We start from the raw sequence: 26,235 nt of genomic DNA, 5'->3' as shown, positions 1-26,235 counted from the left end.
GAGTATAAGTAAAACAGCTGATTATTGTTCATTCCAACACACAGTAAATATTGTTCAATACCCAGTTCTAGTCATTAATGGGGCTTAAGTAAAGGAAGAACTAAGTATGGTACCCACCTTCATTCTTGAATCTTACGTAGTAGGCTAGCGATAGCTCACGCTGTGTTTAACTGCGGCAAATAGGTGATAAGACTGTTTGTTCATTTGATGATAAAGCATTGGGAACACAGTGAGAGTACGTCATGAGAAAGATTTTTGGCTGTAGGGCCATCACAGTTTTGTCCTTTAAAAAAAAATCAGGTTACTATTTACTTTTTGGCCATACAAAGAAAATGGTGTGTTTACGGTAACGGCCTAAAAAACCAGGTAGGTAGGTAGGAAAATAATTTTATTTTGTATGTTTTTTCATTTCAGTTCTGCATGCCCATGCGTGTTCCTTCTCAATGTGTAAAACTAACCATGTTCATGTTCTTGCACATGTACATCTCCGGTCAATTAATCCTCGCATTGTAGTGCAACATAAATTTTGTACTAAAAACAAAATTGGCCAGGGGTTTCCCTACGTGTGGTTAACCCAATGTCATACAATTTTTATGCTCAAGATAATAACTGTCCAAGGATATTTATTGTCTTATTCATAATAAAATGTTATAATGTTATTTTATATTAATATCAAAAATTGAATAAAATATTTTATTCCTCTTTTTAATCGATTCATCACTGAAAAAAATGTATAAGAACATTATTCAATTATTCAAGTATTCAAGATATTCAATCGATACATTTCATTCAAAATTAATTCGTACCGTCCGATCCGTCGGCCAGGCGAGTCTCAAGCTCAAATTGTATTAGATCGTGAATTGCAACTCGACCCCTGTCAGTGTCTGCCTGTATTTTGTTCATAAAACGACCACTGCTGCATGTGTTCTGCTTTGTGATCTCGGACCCAGGCGACGAACTATTTATCCATACAGAGAATAATGCAGTTAACCCAACCTATCCCAGCGTCCTGTTTGCAGGGCAGGGTACGAGCGAATACGAATGCAGCAATGTTTTGACTCAAATTAAAGGGACACTGCGTCCTGGAATGAGCTACAAAACGCGCATTGAAGGAAATAACTTTGTTAGTTTAAAATAGTTTTGGTTCCGCTTTTTTTACTCACTCTTTATTTGGGATGGAGCTGTTTCCGTGTTCAATTTCTAAGTAACAGGTGTTCAAAATGCTACCCCTTCTGTGATAAATGGTTCCCCTCAGTTACTAGAGAAACTTTGAATTGCTTCCATCAAATCCGGGTTAATATATAACATGGTAGTATATCCAGTTTATAGGTGGTTTAGAAATCCGAAACTGTCAAAAGTAGAAATCGTGCACGAAGCAGCGCCATGTTCCGTCCGTCTACAATCATGGGTGGTTTGCTTGAAGCCCTGCTAGTTGCATTCTTTCTTCAAGGATACCACTTTGGGGAGGTCCAATCGTCCCATTACAGAGGGTTAACTATATCTTGGAAAGCAACTGAATACGAGTCTCAGGTCAGTGTCTAAGATCTGGAATACGCGATGAATAGTCAATAGTGCACATATTATAGTCCATAATAATTTTGTCAGTAAGTTAGATCTAGTTATTCAGTCGGGTATAGAAATGACTTAACCTGTGTTCTCTCGGACCAGCAAAATAAGCATCCTGTTGAAAAGCGTAACGGGAGCATAATTATGCTGCCCATTGATCAAGTGTCGTTCCGTAAAAGCAACCTACAATCCTGGCCAAAATGGTTGGGACACTTGGCAACAACCATACTCTCCCATGGTCCCCTACTCCCCCGCTCCCCGGTCAATTCTTTCCAGCTGATAGAGGACACACCGCACAATGAGTGACAACATTGGAAGAAGGTGGGGGCCCATCGAGTTTTTGCGCTATGGCCGGGATTGTAGCTATTTTTGTTACCGCCTTTTTGTTTACTGCCTTTCAATGGCAGACAAAATGAAAGATATTAACGACATTCCTATTTGGGTGTAAACGCCAGGGACGCTAATCAGCACATTCCAAATAATTAATAAAATAAATAAATAGATAGATAAATGTATAATACAGTGCCCAGGAACGTGACCCCGCTTGAGTTACTTGGGTAATGGTAAGATCTTGGAAGTCAGAGACGGTGGGGGTAGGGTTATGCATATCAGCGAAGAAGCATTTTAAATATTACCGTAATTTTCGGAATATAATCCGCGGCTTATATGTTGAATTTGCGCATGAAAATGTTTACTGCGGCTTATACACAGGGCGGCTTATACGCTGAGCCTTGAAGAATAAAAATGAAATTCAAATGTGTATTTGTACTGGTATAAGAAGAGATCTGTTGCTGAAATGATTTATCAATTAAGAAAGTCATTAACAAACCCATGGGTACCGAGCGCTAAAAAGTACGGTAATAATGTGGATGCTTGGATCGGGAGCCAAACTGAGCTATGGGGTTTGTAGAGGCAATATGGGAGGCTGCGCCTACTTTAGGGCGATAGCTGTTACTATTTTTGAGCTTAGTACGGACTGGCTGCTATTCTAATTGTTTTGCAGTGTATGACATTCTCATTATTGGCCATTCACTTATAGCCCGTCACTCATACATTTGCTTGTCTATGACCACTTGTTCCCCCACTCAAAATATCAGTTCGAAAAATGACACTGCCAACACTCTGTTGCATTTTCTTCCCAAAGATTGGTAAATTATAACTCGAATTGATCAACAGTTGTTTAAAAATAGGTTATTTCTACTCATTTTGGCCAACATTGCCCAACAATGTTTTTACATTTTGAAAACATGTCACGTAACTAATTCTGTAATTGACCATTAGTGGTTACCAGTAAAATATGTATTCCTGCTAGCGCTTTTTGTTGAAAAAAATACATATGATTGTCTGATGTTAACGTATGTGGAGAAAACCTGCCATCCAAACGGCTAACAAAGACTAAACACGTAAATTATATATTTTTAGGCAGGGGGTGTTGATCGAGTGATAATTAAGGCGATTTGACTATTGCTAGACTTAACAAACCACTAAATCTTCTACCCCAGACCTAGCATTTCTTCAAACGCGAAACCATTTTGCCAGTTACTATACAGAGGAACTACTGAATGACGGACATTGCCTGCCTCATTTGAAGGGTCTTTCGTAAAATGTACATTGTAACTGTGCTATACCCGATTCAACTGATTTCAACCAACTAATAAGTAACCGAAGGCCACTTTATTATATAGTATTACCTTTATTTAATATATATTGCACCATGAAAGCTTTGGTTTGTTCTGAAAGATGATTGCAAACATCCTTCTAATGTGTCTACGCAACCGTGGATAAGTCCACACGGAACTTCATCCGAGGTTTAAAATGTCGAGTTTTGATTGACAAAGTCATAATGGTTAAAACTGATTGATAACGTGATAACTTGCATGGTTTCGTAATTGGCACATTAAGTCAAGTGCGCGTCGCTATGACTTGGCTGAATAGTTGAGATAGCACACTGCTAGATTTCGAACGTTCCAAATACATATTGTTCGGTTTGATAACCAACCTTTTAGGAGTCTCTGTAGTAACGCCATTACAAGACAAACTAAAATTAGCTTCATGTATAATGAAAATGAGTATAGGCCTACATGTATTTTTTTACGATAATGATAAACAATACGACATCTTATATGACGAGTGTTTTGCTTCTCATTGTCTTCTCTCTACAGGTTTTTTCAGGCTTGCGAGCTACAGTGTCTAGGGCGCTTTTGAGGAATCCTGGTTTAATTATCAAAAGAATTAAATAATCCAGAAAATAAATTGACTCAACCAGTTAGTGCTATCATATAGGACTATAGTAAAGCCAATGAAGGACTATATCTTGTTCAGGCCCATGGTGTTGGCCAGATTCATGGAAACACTTCTGAATCAATAAAAAAACACGGTGCACTTGGGTTAAGGTTGACTGTGGGGCGATGTGAAAAGGGGGTTGGATGAATGTTAGGGGGTCTGGGAGAATGCCCCCAAATTTTGAAGTCTACGACGCTTTCTCTCGTGTTTCATCTGAGGAGAAATTTGGAAACATAAGCATTCCATTGATTAGTTTGATCCCATTATTAGAATCATCAGTCAGCGGCTGAAGGGTTTGGGGGAATTGCAAACCCATTTAAAATCCGCTACTGTTTCATTCTCTTCTTTGTTGTTGTAAAGGTCGATGTCGAGTGGCGCTTCTGGTACCACCACACGAGCCCGAATAACGTATGCGACAATTCTTACATTGCTGGTACATTGATCGACACGGGCGAGTACCTTGAATGTGAGCAGTGCAGCCAGTCACGGATAGCACGAATCGAGTACCAATGCACGGACCACAGTCTGGCTGAGGAATGGCAGACGGGCGTGGGTCACACCAGGTTCACCATAGAACCAGGGTTGACTACATTCGACATCAGGTGGGTATAGAGGCGTGGCCGCAGTGATTGGTAAAAATTTATAGAGCGCGGCTCGGTGGATCTATTAATTAAATGATGTGTTTGTATGAAACGTCTGGCACTTACAGATATTCCGGCTGTTGTTGGCTACCGCTTGGCAATGCGGGGAAAGTCTACAGCGCCCAGGCTCATGTGGATTTGACGCCTCATGACGGGGTCATTAACTCATCGCCTGTTACATCATGGGTGCCCGTCGTCCGCATTCAGCAGGGATGCAAGGATACTCTACGCATTCCAGGTAAACAATTTTACTACCATCTTACATTAAAGACATCGATTGCATGTAATCAGTAGTCCCCTCTGTCATTCCTATGTTTGGTTTTGTCATCGAAGCCATAGTCTTTTGGAACCTGCCTAGCTCACTGACTAGCTCACCGACTGTCACTTGCCAGTTATAAACCTGCTTAAATGTCACTTTGGCTCTGTAGATTAGTTACCAAATAAATCAATGAATGGAGCCAATTGAATGCCTATAATTGGTAGTTTCGAAAGACTTTAAATAGCCATTCCGAATAGGTAAAATATAATTGTGTGCGCTCTGGGACCAGCTTTTCTATAGTTGAGTTTATCCTGGTTTGAAAGATATTGTCACTGCTACTGACACTGCCACCGGCACCACGCGTTGTTGATAACTGCCTCATTATGATAAATTACTCAATAAAGACAAAAGGAATACGAGCAATCGTTTAATCTTCTGTACCAAAATACCGGTCGATCTTCTTATGCTTGATTAAATCAGCTGTCTTTTTTTTTACTGCTACAGTTGTGGATCCCGACGGAGATGTTGTCAAGTGTCGTTGGCCTTCGAGTTCTGCGGAAGGGGGAAGTGTCACTCCAATGAAAAATGCCATTCTGGATCAGGTGAGACTTTTAAAGTAGGCATACGTAGTCCTCAAGTCAATATGGACTCACATGTCGTGCACACGTAATTTGTAAGCAGTGGACTTTGAAAGACTCAAAACACACCATTTTTCCTGTTATTTAGCGTGTGATGATATTTTTTTTGTTGAATGGTTCCCGGCGTTTTCCTTTTGTAGTTAAAATGCAGTGGAGTAATGTACATTTACTGTTGGCAGTATTCATACGGTAAAGTGAAAAGCCAAACACAAAGACCAACAAATTACAGTTTTGAAATATATCATGCAGTTCTAGTATAAAGTTGGAACTTGATTATCCTCCTCCAAGCTCAGGATGTATGTACCGTATTGTAACGGACTGTTTATGCAGCACTTTTGTTGTCATTACTTTCTTTCACCAGGGCTCCGGCGGAGGGGCCCTGGCGGCGCGCACGTACCGTACCTGACCTGGTTTTGGGTCTGGTTAGCGCGCTCCAGAAATGTAGGCCCAATACATAGGTTCCCTATGCGGGGTTCTTTTGTTCACTAACTTCGCGGGTTTAGCTGGATTCCAGGATTGGGTAAAGTTGTTACAGTTGTATACATTTTTTTCAGACTGTGTGTTTTTCTATGCTGGGAATGATCAGTCGTGGTAGCAGCTCTAGTGGCAGGTTGACCACAGAGTTCTTGTTGCGGAATATATAGAGTGTCTTCAGAAGTTGAAAACCCCGTGTGGTTGTCCCCTTTTCTTGCATTTTGCCGGATTTAGAGGACAAGAGCCCAATAAGTTCCCTCTACAGTACTTTATAGATCGCAACCACAAATTGCAGAAATTGTGATTGTTTGGACATGTATCTTTGTATGCATTTCATGTAAGAGTGCTGATTACATCACCTACCTGTCGTTTGCACTTCACAGTGTCCCAGTTAACACCCACACTTCAAATTCTTTTTTTGTAATCCTCAGTGGAGTATGGATAACGTTTCAAATCCCTGCCACATTATCTTGACTGTGTTGTCAATTATAAAATCAGGGCAATTAAGGTGGTTTCAATCTTGCTTCACTGCTACCCACTTCACCTGAAACGGACCCCAAGCGATTAAAAGGGGTTTCCATAATGATTTGCACATTTAACTTCCCATGATAGGAGAGCTATAACGTTATCCTTTTTCATTTGCTACGCTATGCTAGAGCAACTGTGTCTTATCCATCAATGCAATTGATGACTCAGGATGGTATGCCATCGCCCTTATCATCGAAGACTTCACCACGCAAGCCTCGCCCACTGCCAAGAGCAAAGTTCCTTTACAATTCCTGGTTAACATCTATGTCGGAGACACTTTGACCTGCGCCCCATTGCCGAGGCTTGACGACCGATTCTCGCCTACGCCGACACACAGTCAATGCTACAATCTAGTGCCTGGGGCGACTACGTTCAAATTTGAAATTGGCGTGTTTGAAGCCGATGCTCCGTGAGTATCCTGCTGACACTGTAGTAGCGGCAACGATCGATAGTCTTAGCACAATCTCAATATCTCTCACGTTACGTGGGGTCAACAACAATAGTGTACGTACCTACGGATAGGCAGTATTTTTGAGTGATATTTGTAACACTGCCATACTCTACAAACAGTACAAATATCTTATAGATTGAACACATTGAGAACCTGTGTTTTGAATCAAGCATTCAAAATTGTAAAAAAACATTTTAAAAAAATGTCATCTTGTTTTTACCTTATGTGAATCATGTCTTTCCCCCAAACACGAAGTGCCTCGTTGCAGCACTCCTAATATTAGCTCAGAAAATTATGTCTTTTCCAAAATTGGTGTTGCAATTATAAAGGTGATCCATGTCACCCTTTAATGTTGCAGTATAACTGCTCTCGAAACAACCTCACCCGTTGGTATGAAAACAACACCAGTGATATCATCTGACAATGGCTCTGTTGACCGTCTCTTTGTGTCAAAGTGGATACCAGACACAAGCCAAATAGGACCTCATATAATGTGCTTCAATGCCTTGGACTCAAATGGGTAAGATGGTTTTAAATCTAACATCAGTATAATGCCTAGATGCCTCGTAATCTAGTTTGTCGTTCATTCTAATAATAATACTACCAATGAAAATCCAAAGAGCTAAAATCCTAACTTGTTTATGTTTCCGCTCATTGGGTATTTGATTTTTAAAGAAAATAGTGAAAATGCAAAGACGACATATTAATTACGAAACAGTATTTTGTCGAGGACACCATCCACCACCATACATACCCTATACTAACACATCATGGATACTTCAACTGTAAATGTTCCAAGCAACGGGATCGATATTGAGGAAGGCCAAGCCATCAGGAAGGCCATGACCTATCGCGGTAGAATCGCATTAGAATCGCGTCAACGAAGCTTGTGAAATATTATCCATTTATATGTTACACAAATCGACGCGGCACGCGCAAAATCTGAGCTTAACAGAATTAGTGTACAACAACTCCATAGGGTTGTCTAAGGGGCGTGGCTAACTCGCAAACAGCGATAGGTCAATTGCATAGACATTTAATAAAACCTAGACACGACATTATCTGCTTTTACGTTGAAAACAATAGGCGTGTGGGATTTTGAGTTTTCACGAACAGTCAAATATCTATGGATTGTTCTATTATACTGTGATTGGTACATATTTGTAGTATAAGATCTCAGCTTACTATTTGTATCAAAAGTTAGTCGGCATGTGCTCCAAAATACGCGAATTCTCTATGTTAAAAAGTGACAAACTTAAAACCCGTTTTCCCAAAACCACTGTTCAACACCCCGTGGTCCAATTTGTCCCAGGCTTCGTGAAAACGCTGACTTTATGTTTGTTTTCTTCCCTTTCAGCCAGAGAAGTGAGGTGAAGTGTGTAATTCTTCTTGTAGGAGGTATGCGCTTCTTTTTTTTGTAAAAGGTCGTGTATTATCTTTGAAGACTGCTGTACATGTTTATGTGAATGCTCCCAAATTAGAATGTCAACAAATTAAGAGTGAATGGCTTAACACCAAGTGATGCTCATTTCTTTCGCATTAATTATATTCCCCCAGATGTCCTGCAAGCTGAGCAGGGGTGGTATGAATCCCAACAAGGGGAAGAGTACGTTCTCCTGAATGAGGGTGTTGTATCCGAACCAAGGTCTTGTTCCCTCCCTTCAGCAGCTCTAAATAACCCTAACATCTTGCGAGCACGGGATCGTTCTCTGCATATTGCTAGTAAGTATTCAAGTATTTTTGATGAACTCGGATTGTTTTACAATCAAGCCTAAAGTCAACAAGAGGTACAGATATAAGGGAAACCAATTAGATCTAACCATTTAGAAACAACACGATTTCTCCACACTATGACAATAAAGCCCTTCCTTTTTACCAAATGGCACCCAAAATGCTCTGAATTGGAAGACGTATAAGTCCAGGCCAGAGGTGCAGTGCATTTTGTCTTCAATTCCCCAATTCAAAACTCAAAACTCTCCAGTATAGAATTATTTGAGGAAATTACTTCTAGGTCGCATTACGTACACGGCTGAACTTTTTATGTCTTTGTCACGTTGCCACAGCATTAATAACACATATAACATGCAATTATAAGAAGAGGTAAGATGTAGGCCAACCAGTGCATTTATTCGGCAACTCTTCTGATAATGTAGGTGTAACCTTATTTCCGTCCGTCGAGCCGCCAACGACTCCAGCTCTGGACTGTGCAAGTGTTGGTAAGAGTGTATGTTTTTACAGCCAACAATCAAAACAGAAACTTTGAACTTTCAATCTTTCAACCAGCACATTTTAGATAAAATTGTGTCTGCAAAATATTACATCTAAAAATTTCACCCTCACTGGTAGTGGAGTTTATTATGACAACATTAAGTCACCCAACTATTAATACCATAAATTTTGTATTTCTTCAAATTTTCAAGCACGCCATCTTACATCGTTATGCAATCAAACATGTGGTTTACTTCAATATTGCCTGGTCAGCCCAGCTATAGCCTTCCGATGTAATAGAGTAGTCTTAGTCCATAATAATGTGCGTGTATGCATAAGTTCGAAAGTGTTATACAGGAGACATGTTTTAATTCAAATTTTGAAGTCACATATCAAATCTTCTTTATCAGTTCCAACCAAAGTTACTGATAGATTTCTATAACATTTTAGTATCCCCTCCTGTCGTCGTTGAGGCCTGGACTAATGCTACAGTCAACTTGCCCGGTTACATCCTGATCTGGAATTTCAGGTTTGATCAAGATGTGAGTATACTAGGCACCGAGGTAGTCACACCAGTAAAATACATGCAATACCAGTAATAAACAGTGAGTACTATTAATTTTATCCTTGAAAGTCACACACAACTAATGGTCACTTTACAGTAAAACCTTACAGATTTGTCTGTAAAGTTGCCATTTATAATACTATTTCTAACTATTAGATTAAACAATGATGTTTATGTGATATTTCATGTGACTAGATAACTCTAATAACACTTATACAACATAATAATAACCTATTTATCTGAAGGGATTAAAAGTCTGAGATTTAATAAACACTTGCATTAAATTACAAGTTTGCCCTTTATCAGAGATAGTGCATGCACATTAAACTATCGTCCTTTCTGTCGCTGTTTTCCGTTGCTCTTTTTCGTTACAGTTGACAAATTCAAACAAATTCGCAGATAACCAAGGCCTCAAGCTTCAGAAAGCCTTATGCTAAGTTCTACTACAGCAACGGGAAGTGGCAACTATCAATTCCTACCTGGCTTCCTTACAACATCAGATACCCAGCTCCAGACACGCTGCAAGTTTTGGTACGGCCCTACGTCGGCTCTCTTTTCCCGCCCATAGGACAGGCACACTATGTCCTACTTGATGGAGGTGCAGTAAATGGACCAGGACCATGCCATTTACCATCTGCTGCTGTTAGTGATCCATACCTTTGCAGAGCCGTGTATGGGACTCTGCCAAGTGGTGAATAGCAAACTTTTCCATTTTCTTCTCAGATAACTAATAACAGGCAGTTCATGTACATGGTGTCCTGAAAATAAAGGTGCGTGTAAATTTTCACCAATTTACAACCGGAAGTGACTGCAAATGTTTACACGATCTTCAAGGTTACATATTTAGCTTGAGAATACCGTTTGCATAAATATGTTTGAATAACTGCAAAGCCAAACAAAAACAAAAACAAAAACAATTTTGTGCCACTTTTAGGAAGCGAGTGCTTCAAAGATCAGACAATGCCAGTATGGCTGTTTTGATAAGATTATCCCTATGGGTTTAAGACAAACATTCCATTCACACGACAATAGGGTTTTGTTCTAATGTTAAAACAATTTGAAAATTGGTTGTAAATTAGCAATAATGGAGTGATTTTCATACACCATTTTTTCCCCAGGACGCCCTGTAGATACATTACAAGGATAAGTACCTACCGATTTTCAATTTAATTTTTCAATTTCAAGAACATTTATTTCCATCTTTTCACAACATTTGATTATAATACAAAACAATGAAAACATTTACTGATGGAGGCATGCAAACAAAAGCCGAAGCTTTAACATAGTGCATGTACACATACATAACAACTCACACGGTAGACGAACCTTTAGAAAAAAAATTAAGTACAAACAAACAATTAGAGAAAAGGACAAACAAATGTGATAAACATTACAACAGTGCAATAATAATAACGGAAGCGAATTTTAAAGGGTGAAAGGTCAATTGGACTGGTAACTTGTGCATTAACTTAACCTGAAATAATCTCATTCAGACGAAGAAAATCTTTGAAGCTGGTTCAAGAAAATTTGCCAGCGGACTCAGTTATTCAATGTTCATAAATAACGGAAGGTTGTTGCCTCAAACAAAACACTCAAGCGCGCACACGGGTTTTTTTTATGTGTTTTTTGTATTGTTTGAACTTTTTTTCGCAACAGCTCTCATTGGTTTTGTATACGTTTTCTAACCGAAGTCGTCCTTGATTTTGTTCCAGTCCTCGATGATGTTGCACGCAAACTATGTGTCCTCGATATACACCATAAACAAACGCAAATGTACATTTGGATGCAATCGGGGACCCCCTATTGTCCCTATTTTATTTGTACCCTAATTTTTTAGTAAGACCTCCCATTTGTCTTGTACACGAATCCAATTTGGGGACCTTTCGGTAATTCGGAACCCTATTTGTCCTATATTGTTCACCGTCCCCTATTGAATGCAGGAACAAGCTCATACACCCACACGGATATAAACTTTGAAATTACTCATTAACATTGTATCATGCGTTAAACAATGTAACATTTTAATCTTCAATGCCATTTCTATAGCCCCCATACATATTCATGATCTAGAGCCGAACTGTCACTAGTAAATTCACCATCACGTGCCAGATGGTTTTTTTTTCCTGTTTACCAAGCGCGCGCAAGGATTTACGCACAGGGTAAATATGCATGCATAGCAGACTGTTGCACGGCCAACCTCGTCCCCAGGGTGTTGAGTAGTACGCGCCCATCACTACCTGCTCTCTCACCCTGGTCATTTGCATGTGCAAATGTATGAAGCCCGGGAAAGGACAGGGTGCAATTTTGTTTTGGTAATTACTAATTCGTTCGCACGAATTGCAAATTCCCGCGAATTGCTTATTCGTTCCCACGAGTTACCAACTCGTTCCCACGAATAACTAACGCGTTACTGTGCGAACGAAATAGCAATCCGTGCGAACGAAAAAGCAATTCGTGCGAACGAGTTAGCAATTCGTGCGAACGAATTAGTAATTCGTGGGAACGAATTAGCAAATGACAAAAAAAAATTTCACCCTGTCCCTTCCCGGGCTTCATACAAATGAACACGTATGCAAGTGAGAAAAAGTCTGGTGCCTAGTGTGCGTTACATTAGAGTTTGTTTTGTATGCGTTGTCTGTGGTGAAAACAGCATCAATTTGTCACGCGCGCCGTAAATTATGAAAACACGATTTGTCTGGAAGTTAAAATGTTACAATACGGCCCGCCAATATGCAGTATTACATTTCATATTATTATGAGCAAACTGGAAAGGAAAGGAGTAATTTTGAGAAGGCGTGGACGTTATAATTACAATGATCGTGAAAACACGTAATGCACGTTGGAAAATAACAACACAACTACAACATATGAATCCATTACTAGCCAATTGCGGTATCGAATCAGGATACAGAAAGAAACTTTCCTATCCAGGGCTTACCATTGGAAACAAGGTTTGAAATAAAGTAAGCACTGGGGACGAGGTTGGTTGCACGGGTTACCCGTGCGACAGTCTACTACGCATGCGCGCTTGACAAAGCAATCGTGGAACTTAGTCTGGTTCCCAGACCAAAAGATTCTGACTATTCCTGATGAATCTTAGGTCCAGTAGCCTCTGGTAAAACATTGTATTACAATTTACGTCACGTGACAAAAACGGCAGGAATTCCTCCTTTTTCCAGAAATTTCCGAAGTTTGCCGAAGTCGTTTCGTCGACAATCGGATAGCGCCCGAGTTTTTCCGAGTATATAATATAGGTTTAATTAACTGCTAATTGCTTATTAATTTTATTTTAAATGAGTTGATAATTAATATTATTTGCTTTCATTTACAAAACTTGAAATTCAACGACGATTTTGCGAGTCGAATAAACTCGGATCGTATGGGCGAAATTTTTGCTGCGTCATGTACAATTTTGAATTTGACGACCGTTACCGAGATTTTCCAAAACTCGGTCTTCATTCGGCTCCGCCTGCTAACAGTGGTATTTGGGTGCCTAATTTTGAAGATTCCAGACCAACATTAGTCAATATTATCTTACAGAAACATCAAACTGTATTATTTTAACTGTATGATATAAAAGCAAGCGATCTATTTAAAAAATTAAAAGCAACAAGCGATAAAGCAAAATCGGAAACGAAGCCTAGCTTTGCAAAAGGGCCATCAATGTCGTCATGTTTATTTTTAGCCACGGAGGCTGCCTGACCTAAGATTCATCAGGAATTTGGTCTGGGAACCAGACTATCGTGGAACTGTCGCACGCGTGTAGTTCGCACGCGCGAGCATCACCCAAGCGAGTTACAAATGAAGTTACAAATGTTTATTAAATGATGCCGAACTGGAAATTTGGACAGTAAAGACGCCTCCTGTACAAAAGAAAGTTGTCCACAAACTGCTGTATTTACAACTGCAGTTACTATATTGCGAACGAACTGTATTGCGAACGAACGTGAGCAGTAATAGTCTTTTTGTGAGCTGGACAAGTTTCTCCAATAGTTTAGGTGCATACTGCAAAGAAAAAAATCGGCAGCTGAATATGTATGAGGTATAGTAAAACAAATATAACATGGTTTATTTCGGGTGGACAGTCGATATTAACTCCCCTCCGTATTGGAAGCTGACAAACTAGTTCCATTGGCTTCGCCTCGGGAACTAGTTTGTCAACTTCCAATACCTCGGAGAGCGAATATCGACTGTCCACCCTCAAACGATAATATATTTGTATACTATTAACTTTACGTGAGAATTGGTAGATTACTAATCCTCGTCCAAGGTTTAGAACTTATGTTTTTTGTAACTAGAATATTGCGTTCGTTGATATGCCTGAACGTATGTTGATGTATCTGTGACATTGCCATAGCAGTTAAAATATATTGTTGATTATCAAAATAAGTAGGACGTACCAGTGCATTTATTTGCTAAATTTTCTGGTAATATAGGTACTGCATCTTCGTCTTTGGAGCCAACAACAACTCCATTTCTGGATTGTGCAGGTCTTGGTAAGATTTTTTTTTTTCAAAACTGTAAATTTCGTTGCCATAAACGTTCAATCTTTGAAAAAAAAAGAAGGAAAGAAAAACAAAAATACGTATTTTTAGGGATGGTACAAACCACCTTGCAAAAATATCTGTCTTGTATCTCGTATCTTCCTTGCCGGTTGTTAGATTGTTCTGTAATCAAACATATATTTTACTTTAATTTCGGTGATATTACCTGACGAGTCGAGCTATATCCATCCAGACTACTGGTATATAGTCTTCCGTACAGTGTTTGTATGTGAGCATGCCATAATGCATAGTTTCAAAATATTGTAAAGGCATTTCCGACCATTTCCATAAACATAATTAATTATAACTTAATGAATTTTTTTTAGCATCCCCTCCTGTCGTCGTTGAGGCCTGGGTTAACGCTACTGTCAACTTGCCTCATTATCTCATCATCTGGAATTTCCGGTTTGATCAAGTTGTGAGTATTACAAGGTAGACATTGTGCTGAGTATAGTCATTTTACGGGTCGGCCATGAACCGAAGTAAAAATCTTCATTTTTGAAATTGCGAATAGAAATGAAAGTAATGAAACACTGTTAATTACAAATTAATTGCATGCAAGTCTGTTCTGATAACTAATTTCAAATTTGTGATTAATGATACCTGATGTTTTACACAACGTTTGGAAAAAAACCTTAAAATTAGGCTTGGAACGTATAAATAGTCTGACACCATCCTATTCAACGGTTTACAGGGACTATTGACCTATATCGCCGTTTGCGAGTTAGCCACGCCCCTTAGACAATCCTATCCATTTTTTCCACACTAAGTTTTGTTTGTCTCAGATTTTGCGCGTTCCGCGTCCATCTGTATATCATGTAATCGGACAAAACTTCGCAAGTTGACGCGATTCTAACGCAATTCCACTGCGATAGGTCATTTAACCCATACGTGATTTTGAATCACCACTGCCGCAGCGTCGCGCGTACGGCATTGTAAAACACGCGCGCCTGTATGAACGAACATATGGTGTGCGACGCGAAAAATGTAAACGCGCTCAGTGATTTGTGTGTGTATATAATGGACTGATCCAGTAAGCACCGCCCAATGGTATTCTGACCAATCACAGCCGTGATATATGTCCGACATGCGTGCACAAAAGTCCGACATGCGTGCACGCGCGTATGATGCGCGCGGCAGGAAAATGCAGTTTGGCATTGGAAGGGAGCACGTGTTAATTTGCCCACGTGTGCAGTGGGAGGGGCTTACTGAATCGGTCCATTACGCGCGACAACATCGCTTTTTGGGGTAAATTCAGGGAACACGATTTAAAAAATGGCTTCATGTGAATATTAAAGGTGTAGATGGAGTATATTCTATATTCTAAATGCTCTGTGGTGCGATCTGAGGCAATTTATGACCATTTTTACTAAATTATTTTGAGAAAAAGGTGGTGGTGTACGCAGTGCCTGTCTTTATTGCAACGTCACTTAAAAAATGGGGTTTTTTTTGGGGGGGGGCATGGCCCCCGTACCCCCTCCCCCTGGATTTGCCCTCGCGATAATGCAACTTTTCAAGGTGTTGAGAGAATGATATGCAATCGACACACAAATGTATTGATCAAGGACTATCATTAACAGTGAAATTACTTTGGCAATGCGCATGAGGTTCACAACTTTCACACATTATAGTTTCGGGTGTTCTTTGTTTTGAAAAAAAAACCTGCAAATGTGCAGGCCCTGTGACTTCACTAACAATGGTAAATGTTTAACCACTGATCGTGGCAATGGTTAACCAAGTAGGCCTACAAACATGTACCACTGAACTATCCATTGCTTCATTTACTCCATGATGGTCAGGAATACTACCATTGGCATTTCAGTTAACTTTACCGTTAATTTTCTATATCCCAGAATTCAGAAGTAAACTTGCTATTTAGATGTGTATAGTCCATTATCAGATTGCGGCCATTTGTATATTTCCTTTTCAAATCAACGTGGTTTTTTTTGCACAAAAACATTATCATTATGATCGATATTGGTGTCATGACTGAAATGGTGGCAGCATGATAAAGGTATATTGGTTCCACAAATTGCACCATCGATGTAACAATTAGTTGTAAATTGCGAATAATGATAATCACTGGAAACCATAAATAATTTGTTACCAAATTTTAACCATTGGGATTTATTGTTTTACCACTGTTGATTTTACAACAGTGTTTTTCTTTAGATCATTGGTAAACATAGGAATGCATACACATATCATTTGACATCCACTGCGAACCTTTGATTTTTTTGCTCAAAACCATACACTATCAATGGTTACAATTCACAATACTATTGGTTTAAATGTTAACTTTAACTAAGCATGTTTTTGTGAAAAAAAACCAATAGGCAAAATGCATGTAACTCTTACCAAAAAACACACTGACACCAATAATCTATTAGAACTGAAGTGATTCGGAGGTTGTAATTTTAACAGCTTGAATACGATTGCATTCGACCCCATTGTGCGAATTATTGCAAGCATATTAACATTTCATCCTTACGGCTCTTCGCGTCGGTTAACGTTTAAAAAGTAAAAAAATCAATTTGCAGATAACGAAGGCATCAAGCTTCAGACGGCCTTATGTTAAGTTCTACTACAGCAGCGGATGGTGGACACTATCAATTCCTACCTGGCTTCCTTACAACATAAGATACCCAGCTCCAGACACGCTCCAAGTCTTAGTTGGAGACTCCTTAGTTTCTTTTCCATCCACGGGACGAGAATATTATGTCCTACTTGATGAAGGTTCAGTAAATGGACTAGGGCCATGCTACCTCCCATCTGCCGCTGTCAATGATCCATACCTTTACAGAGCAGTGTTCGGTGTTCTACCAAATGGTGAATTTCAAACTTTGTAATTGTTTTCTAAGATTACCAAAGTAATAATAAGCAGCACATGTATTGGAACATTTGCAAATACAAGGATAGATAGCTATATAGTTAACGAGAAAGAAGTTCTTTCTCGAAGTAGAGATAGGACTGGTACCGTATACCATGTGCATTAAATCCACCTGAAATTGTATCATTCGGAAGAAAAGAATCAGTGAACGTGGTTTAAGAATAATAAGCAATGGAACATTGTTGCTTCAAACAACGGAAACGAATATTTCTCTTTCACCTTGTGTAAAAAAAAAACTTAATTATTAAGAACAAAATCTCATCTTATATTAGCACTTTCAACTAATTTATTTGCAGAAAACAATCTGAAACCATTTGTTTTTACCATATATTGAAGATACCAGAGAGGGGAAGATAGCTGAAATGATTGCTGAATTGTGTAGCGCTAATCAGTTGGAAATAAGATGTAATATCATTGCCATTTTTGCAACATTTCTGATAGCCACTGATGAGACCTCAATATATACCACTCCGCTGCTTGAGGATTGGACCACATCACCGCAATCTGACAGCTCCGTCCAAAAGCCTACACAACTCACGACAGAGGAGACTGGTGGGCCTGCACATCCACCAGGTATGACCCAGCCACTCCTCTCGCCTTCAGTGGACTGTTCTGATTCTGGCATGATGGTCTTCATCCCCCGCTCTGTGATTGGTGATGCCCTGGCGTCTCATTTGCATTTGTTGGACCCGGCGTGCGTCGGTAGTCATCATAACGCCACCCACGTTAAGATTGGAACAACCTACGACCGATGTGGAACTTTCATGGAGGTACGTATATATTCAGGAATAATATTCTGCTTTTAAAAAAAATATTTATTTCGTCCATGTTTAACTCCAGTATTTACTTTGCCTTATTGGGGAAATAGTAATTGCAGAAGGAATTCTGAAAGTAAATCTCGCTTATATTTGCTTTTAAAATGTGAACATGAAATTTGCTTGAGCTGAGTTTGAGCTTGCGACCTCACAATAGCCACTCCCCCATCATGGGCGTCGCAAGGGGGGGGGGGGGGGGAGGGAAAGAAAAAAGGGGGGAAGTAAAGAAAAAGAGGCGTAGAGTCATTTTTTTTTTAATTTAATGGGGGGGGGGGGCAAATGTCCCTGCCCACCTTCGAAAAATGATAAATCGAGAATATGCTGGAAAAGTATAGGGATTTTGGGTGGAAAATGTGCTTTTCCCCCTCTAGAAAAATCCTGGCCACGCCCATGTCCCCCATGGTCAATTTCCTTGATCAACCCTTACAAATTGATTTGATAGACCATTTTTTGGTTTTATTGAAAAGCGTTTTATAAATTGTAAGATCAGTGACGTGTGGTATGGAATTAGAACCTTTTGTGACATAAGGCACTTTTCATTGGTTGCTTTGCACATGCTTTAATGGACATGAAGAGGATAATAACGTTTGTGAGGGTTGGCGTATCAATGGTATGTAAAAGAGGTTAAGTTTTAATAGCAGTCCAAACGTGTCAACTGTCATTTAATTCATATGCACTTATTTCATACGTTTTTATTATTTCTTATACACTAATTAGCCCTTAAAATGTTCGTATGCTAAGTATGAATGAAGTTTGTAAAATAAAATTATAGTGCAAACCGCAACTGCACACAGTTCCAAAATACACACACCATTGGCTAACCCCAAATGCTTTCCAAATGCAATTTTAAGACCAAGTTAATGCAGATACATCATGGTAAATTACGAGAGATTTAGTATGCACGGTATTTTTTGCAGAAAAGTCCCTTACTGTCATGATTAACTAAAATCTCAAATCTTGGAAACACTAAATTCCTAGGGTTTCATGATTCTATTTTAAAGCATGTGTGCTGGCTTGTGGATTACACTTCCCCAGTTTATCTTCGACATTCAATTCGAATATGATTCCTGGCAGGTTCGTGGAGACAGCGTCCTTTTTTTCAACGTCATCCACGATGAGGCTGTCCCTGTGGAACCAGGCAGTGTTATAACCCGAGACCGAGATATCGAGATTCCAGTCCAGTGCATCATGGACTTAGAAGGGATTGCTGAAATAAGGTGGGTCTGGAGGAACTAGGTAGGGTTATAACCCGCGAATGCGGGATACAGATTTCCAGTGTAGCAACCTACCTATACAGTGAGATGTAAGTCCATGCATTATGGATATCGAATGCATTGTTGAGATAGGATTGATTGAAAGACCAGGCAGGGATAAAACTATGAACACTGAACTTGGATATGTGGCAGAGAATGGGGCAGGGGTATACGCCGCGGCGTAGATATGAAGAAACCCTTCCAGTGTTTCATGGATAGTGAAATAATGAAGGAAAAGAGGAACGGTTATAACCAGAGACCAAGATACTGTGGTTCCAGTCAGGTGCATAATGGACATGGAGGTGAAGACTGACCTGGGACGGGTTGGAAAAAGCTAGACTTAAATATGAAGATGTCCAGCGCATATTGGAAGCCGGGCAAAAATTTCCTGTTGAAACCATTTCATTTGGAAATTGGTAACTGGTGTTGAATTGGTCAACTTGTTCAAAACCAGTTATACCAGTTTACAAAAAAGTTAAAGCGGTTCAAAACCAGTCACCAATTTCCAGTTCAAAATGTGTCAATTGTAACCAGTTGAGCAAGTTGAAGTGATTTTAACTGGAATAATCAACCGGGCATACAGAACTATAGCTAATTGACTGAGACAAGTGAAATCAATCTCAGTGTACCATCACTTGGAAGGGCTGCATGGCTGAACTAGTTGGGTTTCAGGGAACCTGACAGAGCTACAACCTGAGACCGAGCTAAGTCTGTAGTCCAGTGCATCGTATTCTCGGAAGAGTTTACTGATCAGTAGGTTGGAATAACCTAGACATTGTTATAACTCGAGACTGAGGAAATAAAAATCCAATCCTGTACAACATGGACTTGGAGTGCTACTATGGGTTGGGTCAAATGAGCCAGGCAGAGTTATAACCAGAGATATAGATATTGAGGCATTCCAGATCATTGAATGGTGGCCTTGGAAGCCAGAGACTTCTGAACTAAATATGTTGGAATTTAAGACTCAGGCACAGTTGCTATCCGAGACTGAGTTTTTTAAGGAACATCTTATCTCCCAATATGTAGCATAGACTTTTTTCTCCTTTGGTTTGTTCTCCTGTGTTGCCATCTTTTGCAGTTTTTACAGTTTTTTTCCCCCAATCATTTTTTTAAATCTATTTCTGGTCAGATTACTTTGTCCTCTTGTTTATCTTTGTCTTTGACTTACTTAACTAACTATTTGATTATTTAATGTCTTTGTTCTCTTTTCTAAAGGCACTCCGCTACAAGCCTTAGCTTATTAGGATTGTGCCTCCACAATATTGTATTTTGCTTTTTATTATGTTATTGTTCAGTATGGAAATAAATGTAATATGATTTGAATTGAAAAAAAAAAAAAACTCTGATTACTGAACTTGGTTGGGTCGATTTAGCCAGGAAGAATTTTTAATCAAGACCTATATGTTGAATCACTGAACGAAAAGTTGGAGATTGTTGAACTTCGATGGGATGCAATTAAAGTGACATGGCAGAGATATATATAAAGATGTAGGTATTAACAATCCAATCCTGCGACCAAGATATCTCCTCAGACCAAGATATTGCAAATCATGTAACAGTATTAATTTTGTGATCTATTCATATGCAGTTTCCGTCCGGATACCTCCAAGATCACATTCCGCGAGGATGGCTTCGGCTCCTTCAACTTCTCCCTCAGACTTTACCATGGCAACGATTACACCACGCCCTACCAGCCTGCTGACTACCCCGTCGACGTCGCGATGGGTAACAAGCTCTACTTCGAGGCTCGTACTTGGAGCGAGCCTGGACTGGAGCTGTTTTTGCAGACGTGTCGCGCCACGCCTACCTCCAACCCAGACGACTTCCACCGTTACACTTTCATCCAAGATGGGTGAGCTAATGGTTTCCATGAGTGAACAAAATAGGGTCATGTGTACCCTTACAACTAGAGCATATTCAGGTTCATGGGCAAACTACTGGTTCTTCTGCCAAGGTAGTTTTACCAAAAGAGTTATATTGTGGGTAGGGGATATCAGAACACGATTTTTGTGTGCTATAGGTCTTTGAGTGTATACCCTAATGTAATCAAGAAAAGTCACACACCGTCACACCGTCAAACACAATCGTAGACCCTCCCCCTCCCCACCCCATCCCCTTACAATAAATATCCCATGGAGATATCCCATGTGATCGCCATGGACATTTCGCATTGGATCACAATGGAGATGTTCCATAGGATCGCCATGGAGATTTCCCTATGGTGGTCCATGGGGTTTTGTACTCTCCATGGGTTTTATACTCCATGAATTTCCCATGTAGCGTGTGATTTGGAATTTCATAATGGGGTTCTTCCCATGGGAAAAAATGGTGTCCATGGGACACCATGGCGTTTCCTTAGCTGTGCATGGTGTTTTCATGGGACACCATGGTGTTTTAAGAGACCGCCTTGGTGTTTTAAGAGACCATCATGAAAATCCATATTATTCCCCATGTTTCCCATGGGGATCCCATCGCCTCACCGTGGGACATTTTTGTAAGGACCCCCCAACCCCCAAGTATTAACAAAATAGAAATCAAAAGGCTTCTAAACATGTTTCTGAACAAAACGGATATCACTGATTTTCAGAGTAAAGTACAGGCCTTTTGTTCTATTTTTTGATATGTGGGCTAGGATGTTGTGGTACCTGCTTCCTTTGATACTACACATGAACCACAAAGAGAACAGTTATGACCTTCTTGATCTTATGCCCACACGTGTAATTGACATTGAGAAGATCTTTTTTTGTTCAATTATATCCAAAAGTATAAATATTGAAATGTAAAAACTGGCACAGAGTCATAATCACCCATTTTGCTGTTCTTTCATTTACATTTTTGTTGTGCAGATGCATTGAAGACAACACAGTGGTATTCCATCCATCAGATGACCCGGACATTGACCGTTTTGAGATTGATGCCTTTGCATTCGTAGATGCCCTACCCCAGCCGGTGGTAGGTGTTAAATTTCCTTGAGGTATAACAATTGTGCATGAACTATAGCGGGCGCTGTACAGCAAAGCAGCAAGGTCAAAAAAATGAAAAGTGCCTATGTTGGTTGACCTATACTGTGCATATGTTGTACTGTAGTAGAGTTGGAGTGGTCTTACATACCAATCAAATCTTGTAAGGATGGGCACATAGAATAAAAAACCTAATGGAGCCAGTTTCTAATTGTTCTTTGGAAGATTCATAAGTAACTTGTTTTTTTTATTTGCCAATATTCTTATATCAATGATAGAGTGCACATACTGTACTGTACGCCTGTTGTACCGTACAGATAGCGTACAGATAAAGCCTCACAATGTATTCAATCCACATTCCATTTGGGTCCCTAGATCCAGAAAAACAATCAATTAAGTGAAAGGGTGAACATTTTACTAGGAATATTCTTTCCTGTGATGTCACCAACTTCAGTGCCTATTCAATGCCTATTCAATCATTTTCAACGAGTGGATTGAGAAATAGTTTGGCTTTAATGTTACATTATATAATTTCATTGAAGAAGAAAACAATCATTTTTAATTTATTAATTTCTGAATTTTGCACATTTCGCTACATAATATACTTATAACAGAGATGGAATAAGGGGCTGGAAATATATAAAAAAAATCAAATAGAACAAGTTTCATGTTGTTCATTGGATCCTGGAGGATTCAAATTTTAAGTTAATTGAGTTTGTTACACTATAATGTTCTTATTCATGAATTCTGTCATTCACCCTGACATTGACCTGGAGCAGACATTGATTCAGTAGCAGATGCATGATTTTCATCTTAATTCAAAAATCCGTCCTTTCCTTTGTAGCTTTCCTATGAAAGCTTGGCATTCATAAAAAAATCATATAGAGCAAGTTTCTAATTGTTCTTTCGAAAATTCCAAATTTTAAGTTGATTGCTTGTTTGTTTCACTATGTTCTTATTCATATATCTGCCAGGCAACATGTCATAGACCCACAGTTGCATGTCAGGTTATTTATTTATTTACCTATTAATTTCCTTTTATAGGTGTACGTTCATTGTGACATGGTTCTGTGTAACTCCACTGATGCATACTCGCGCTGTGCCATCGGATGTCCAACTAGAAGCATCAACTTACTCCCCGGTGTGCACAGACGCCATGCCAGATCTGCGTCTGGTTCCCGCGCTTATGCCATCACGCAGGGACCCATATCTGTGATGGAGGATGGGGAGGAAGGTAGGGAAAGGAGGAGGGTTGGCTATGGGACATGACTAGGCTGGGAGTGGGTGTAAGTGTTAGTCCAAAAGATTTGGACTCTCACTACTGGGTGCTAGAGTGCCAAATTGTAAGATAGTAAAACATGCAGTATAAGAAAACAGACTGCCACATGAAACAACCAGTCCACGACCCCTTAAGTACTGCATCAATTGACTGTGTCAACATAAAGATCTGGTACCTGGTCTTTTTCTACACATTCTCTATTTCTACACATAGTCAGGTAACCAGAGTTAAAGGGAAAATACAACATTTGCAAACATCAAAAAATAAAACTACCAAATCATTTTTGAAATACCTTGCTGGACTATTAGTGAATGACAGTGTAAAGCATCCTGAAAAATCATGGCACCTGGTATACTGTCATTTTCAAGAAAAGTGGTATTTTTGTATCAATTTCCAACGCTGATCGGCCAATCAGCATTGGAAAAAACTTGCCTTTTTTTCAAATACTGGCCCCAGTTGACCATCGCACTTGTTTGCAATCGATTACACACCTATGAACGGGTACAAGCCAGCTACACTGGTTCCCTGATCTTACAATTCCCCAATGTATGTAAACTGCTCTGTTTCTTCTTAAATGGAGTCAGGGAACCAGACTACAGGAAAATGATTGTTTTTCTTGGTTTTTATAGCATTTTCGAACCCAAAACCTCAAAAAAGTCAGTGTAACTATATTTGCTATATATTTCCAACCCCCCAATTCCATCCATTTCTGAAAATTACAGCAAAAGCAAATGATGTATATTCCCTTTTATCATTAAAAAACAAAAACCAGTTGAACACGTATCAGTCTAGCCTTACCCTTTGGCTTCAAGATGAATTGAAATCACTGGGCTGCACTCTCAGGCGAAAACTGTTCATTCTCAGGTGCAAAGTTTCCTTTTAACTTCAATTGAGACCTTAAACTTGGCTGGTGAAATACTGAGAACCTATAGTCTTTGCCTCATAAGAATTTTGGAGAATTTTGTCAGCTAAAGAGTCAGTATGTAAGTCAGCCCTAGTTTATTTTGCATTTTTTTCTGCACTCAGGGTCCAAGTCTGGTGTAGTATATGCAGAGTAGTAGTGAGTGGGATAGGGAGGGGCAGAGAGATAGGGTGGGTGACATTTGGTAGGTTGGGATGGGGTTGGTGGGATGGGGTTGGTGGGGTGGGGTAGGCTGGGATGGGGCAGGGTGTAAGGTGAGAGTAGTGAGTCATTGGATGTGCTGCAGGGATGGATAGATTGGAAGGGTTAAGGGAGTGATTTGGTAGGGATGGGTAGGATTGATGTTGGTGGGTATGTTAGGGCAGGATATGTGTAGGTGGGAAGGGTAGTGTGCAATTAGACCGGGTGTGGTGGGCCGGATGGGATGGAGAGGAAGTTTTAGGGAGGATTAGGCAGGGACTGTAAGTGTTGTGGAGTAGGATATAATAGTTCAGATGGGTAGAATGGGACATGGTGTGGTGGGTTGGTATATATGGGGATAGAGAGGAAAATATAGGGAAGGAATGGGTATAGGGAGGAGTAGGGTACATGGTATAGGGTACATGGGATAAGATGGTATGCAGTGGGACTGTGTGCGTGGTGGACAGGGTGTGATTGAATGGAAGGTGGGGGATTAAATGGAAGGAAGAGAATGCGAATAGGAAGAATTAGAGTTGTTGTAGGGAATAGGGTGGTGGAATAGGGTACCATGGAGTGCGTTGGGTGTGGTATGATTGGGATGTAAGTAGTGAGAATGGAAGTTTGTTTCTGCATTCATAGAGGACAGAAGGGCCCACAGTTCCTAAGAGGTCCCCTATTTGGATTCGTGTACAAAACATATGGGAGGTCTTCCTAAAATGTTAGGGTACAGACAAAAGAGGGACAATAGAGGGTCCCCGATTGCAGGCAAATACACACTTAGGTGTGTGATTTGTGTCTAATGTAATTGGGGTGGATATTCGGGGATGGTCAGGTTGGGATGGACAACGATGGGTGGGGTTTAAAGGATGTGCCAACAATTCAAAATATGTGCATTACTGTTGAATAGGTTGAGTCAGATATTGGCATTTTGTGTTAAGTTCCTGCTTAAAAAATATTAGCATTTGTACATGTTTGTTTGTTTCTCAGAAGGAAGTGAGCTGTCGTCTGTTCAGCTGCCAATCCTTCTGACAACTGTCTGCCTATTGGTTGGCTGCGTGCTGGTACTCGGCACACTGATTGTCGTGATGCGTAAACGCACCCAACGCCTTCAATTGTACTCGCCACTGGCCACTGAAGAAAACTAGTTACAGGAACTGTCTACTAGCCTGAGTTCATCAAAGGAAATCATTTATCCATATTTCTCAATTATATTTGAAGAAGATTTAAGAGAAATTCAGAACAATTTAAGTAAACGTTTATTATGCTGTTAGGCATGGGTGATATTCAATAGAATTTTTTTGTAATGCAGCACAATTAAACACAGTGCAGTCCGTCAGTTCAGTTGTCCTTAATTTCAATATTAACACATTGTATTCAAATAAAAATAACTGGCTAATTAGAGTAGTAAGCATATATTTTGTCTTCAAGCTCATTTGGCAAAAACTAATCAGTTTCGATAATTGTGACTAAAAAGTTTTTAATTTAGTTTTTTCCCCAATTTTTCCTATTATTACCAGTAGGAATGTTGCTAATTGCCCGGAAATTAATGCATATGCCCTGCCGATTCGGTGCGAAAAAAACTAGCTCAAAATTGTTTATTTGAGTGACCCACGTCCGCACCCTTAATGAAAATAAATGAAATTTGTTTCATCAGCAATGTTGCGGACATTTTTTTTTGAAAGTTAACCAAAAAATTGCTGTTTCATAATTATGGTTTAACCATTAATTTGTCAAAAGCTCATTACTCACGGCCATCTCAGTGTCAATTGCTTAGCA

At 39.6% G+C, this 26,235-nt stretch overlaps 1 protein-coding gene across 1 annotated transcript; it reads left to right on the top strand.

Annotated features, from left to right (window-relative positions):
- The first annotated feature begins 1,404 nt into the window (after positions 1–1,404).
- Positions 1,405–25,770, top strand: LOC119733066. Its single transcript, XM_038206647.1, has 16 exons — positions 1,405–1,530; positions 4,210–4,451; positions 4,559–4,728; positions 5,254–5,351; positions 6,518–6,798; positions 7,199–7,360; positions 8,198–8,238; positions 8,398–8,562; positions 9,499–9,611; positions 10,013–10,304; positions 17,489–17,817; positions 18,937–19,079; positions 20,707–20,970; positions 21,965–22,070; positions 23,123–23,312; positions 25,447–25,770. Exons 1-16 carry the CDS (start codon positions 1,405–1,407, stop codon positions 25,602–25,604), a joined length of 2,880 nt encoding a protein of 959 aa, XP_038062575.1. The 3' UTR covers positions 25,605–25,770.
- The last annotated feature ends 465 nt before the right edge of the window (positions 25,771–26,235 follow it).

The sequence above is a fragment of the Patiria miniata genome, unplaced genomic scaffold, assembly GCF_015706575.1.
Source record: "Patiria miniata isolate m_02_andy unplaced genomic scaffold, ASM1570657v1 HiC_scaffold_25, whole genome shotgun sequence".
Lineage (NCBI taxonomy): Eukaryota > Metazoa > Echinodermata > Asteroidea > Valvatida > Asterinidae > Patiria > Patiria miniata.
The sequence above is the reverse complement of the archived record's forward strand: the minus strand, read 5'-3'. Positions and strand labels throughout refer to the sequence as shown.

What these genes read in the sequence shown, in the direction of transcription:
- LOC119733066 (XM_038206647.1), top strand. Translation starts at nt 1,405, where the DNA reads ATGGGTGGTTTGCTTGAAGCCCTGCTAGTTGCATTCTTTCTTCAAGGA. An exon ending in CAACTGAATACGAGTCTCAG is followed by an intron (nt 1,531 to 4,209) that starts GTCAGTGTCTAA and finishes GTTGTTGTAAAG; the next exon opens with GTCGATGTCGAGTGGCGCTT. An exon ending in ATGCCCTACCCCAGCCGGTG is followed by an intron (nt 22,071 to 23,122) that starts GTAGGTGTTAAA and finishes TTCCTTTTATAG; the next exon opens with GTGTACGTTCATTGTGACAT.